The 1,647-nt window shown below is 41.3% G+C and overlaps 1 protein-coding gene across 1 annotated transcript; it reads left to right on the top strand.

Annotated features, from left to right (window-relative positions):
- Positions 1-275: 275 nt before the first annotated feature.
- Positions 276-676, top strand: BBA_06453 (uncharacterized protein; the record flags this gene model as incomplete). The annotated part of the gene is made up of 2 exons (XM_008601550.1): positions 276-407; positions 497-676. 2 exons carry the CDS (start codon positions 276-278, stop codon positions 674-676), a joined length of 312 nt encoding a protein of 103 aa, XP_008599772.1.
- Positions 677-1,647: the final 971 nt, after the last annotated feature.

Here is a 1,647-nt window from a genome sequence, read left to right as displayed (position 1 = left end):
AACCTTGCTGGCCAGGTATGGCCTTGCTGTTGCCCGAGTGCCTACTTGAACCGCCATCTTGAGCCTACCGCAGCTCTGTGCAGTATCACGCTGCATAAATAGTGGAGTGAGAGGTTCAGGTTCAGCCTGATTTCTCTGTCATGTCCAACAACGTGCATAGAGTCAGTTGCTGGATCAAAGTATAAAGCCACAACATTTCTCGTCATATTTTGACAACAGCATCTTCTTCTTCTTCTTCTTCTTCTACTTTCTCATCATAACGATAAGTGCCCAAAATGATGACGAACTTTTTTGCAGTTGCTACCGTCGCCTTTGCCGCCATCTCCGGCGTTGCGGCGAGCCCCTCTGACCTACCCATGGGCGTCGAAATCACTGAACGCGATGGCATGACCTTTGTCCGCGAGGTTGTACGTCAATCTACCCCGTCCAAAAGAAAAATTGCATCCCCCAGCATTAAAAAGCAGGACCGCGAAGAAATTAACCTGATTATTTCAAGGCACACGAGCAGCTCGGCGTGGAGAAGCGATGCCGCGAGTGCGTCCACCTCGGCGGCCGCTGCACCATCGGCGACGGGAGCTGCTACGCCCGCGAGCACGGCAGCTGCACCTGGTGTGGAAACAACTGCAAGTCTATCTGCGTCCCCGACGGGGCGACCTGCCAGCAGTGGTGCCTCTGAGAGGGCATGCGGCATAATGTAAGGCAGTGCTCCCGGTACTAGAGCGTGCTGGAGGTGCCCGCGGACTGCTGCGCTTATATAGAGACATAGATAAATTGTAGAAATGAAATATGAATATTCTGTTTTGTAAATTGAGAAGATGAGCAAACCTCATAACTCTCGCATTAGATACATAGTGTCATAGTGGCAATCTGTATATGTTATATCCTATATAAGAGACCGCGTAGTAGCACATATAGTCGATGAATGTTAGCTCTATAGAACCTGCTTTGTAGTCGTTGTACCTTATCCTAGTGCTGCTGTCTCCTCAACGAGTGTGGAGTGACCCTGAGTTAGAAAAATGGACCATTCAGGGGGCTCTTATATCCACGACAAAGAGAAGAGCTCTCCACTTCAACACCATTTCGTGTCTTACAAAACGCTTAAAGGCTAAATAGCGTTTCTATGTATTATTTAATATACTTATAGACTATAGGTATATAAGTAAAGGTTCTAACGGTAACAACACTAAGTGACTATTATTTATCACATGCATTACAGTACTACTCAGTTATTATAACGTAGCTAAATGCGTACGTGCTGTGCTTCTCCGCACGGTTATGTTACGAACGCTGCAGCGGCGGATTCTAAGAGGTCGGGTTAAGTAGTAAGAAGGCCTATAAGCAGCCTAGTTAAGACATCTCGCGTCACAACTAGTAGGTAGGTCTACTAAGAATATATTACCTAATACTAGTTATAATATAAGAGTAATTTTATATAAAAGAGTTAATTAACTATTAAAATTATTATTATAAAGTAAATAGCTTTATTTTTTAAAATATATTATTTTTAATTAAGAAATTAACTTTTTTTTATAAACTAAATTTTCTTAATTAATTTACTTATAAATTACTTTTACTAATTAAACTATAAATAGTCTTTTTAATTTATATTAAAACTATAATTAAAATCTTTATTTTTAATATATAATA

The sequence above is a fragment of the Beauveria bassiana genome (assembly GCF_000280675.1).
Source record: "Beauveria bassiana ARSEF 2860 unplaced genomic scaffold BBA_S00019, whole genome shotgun sequence".
Taxonomy (NCBI): Eukaryota; Fungi; Ascomycota; class Sordariomycetes; order Hypocreales; family Cordycipitaceae; genus Beauveria; species Beauveria bassiana.
The sequence above is the reverse complement of the archived record's forward strand: the minus strand, read 5'-3'. Positions and strand labels throughout refer to the sequence as shown.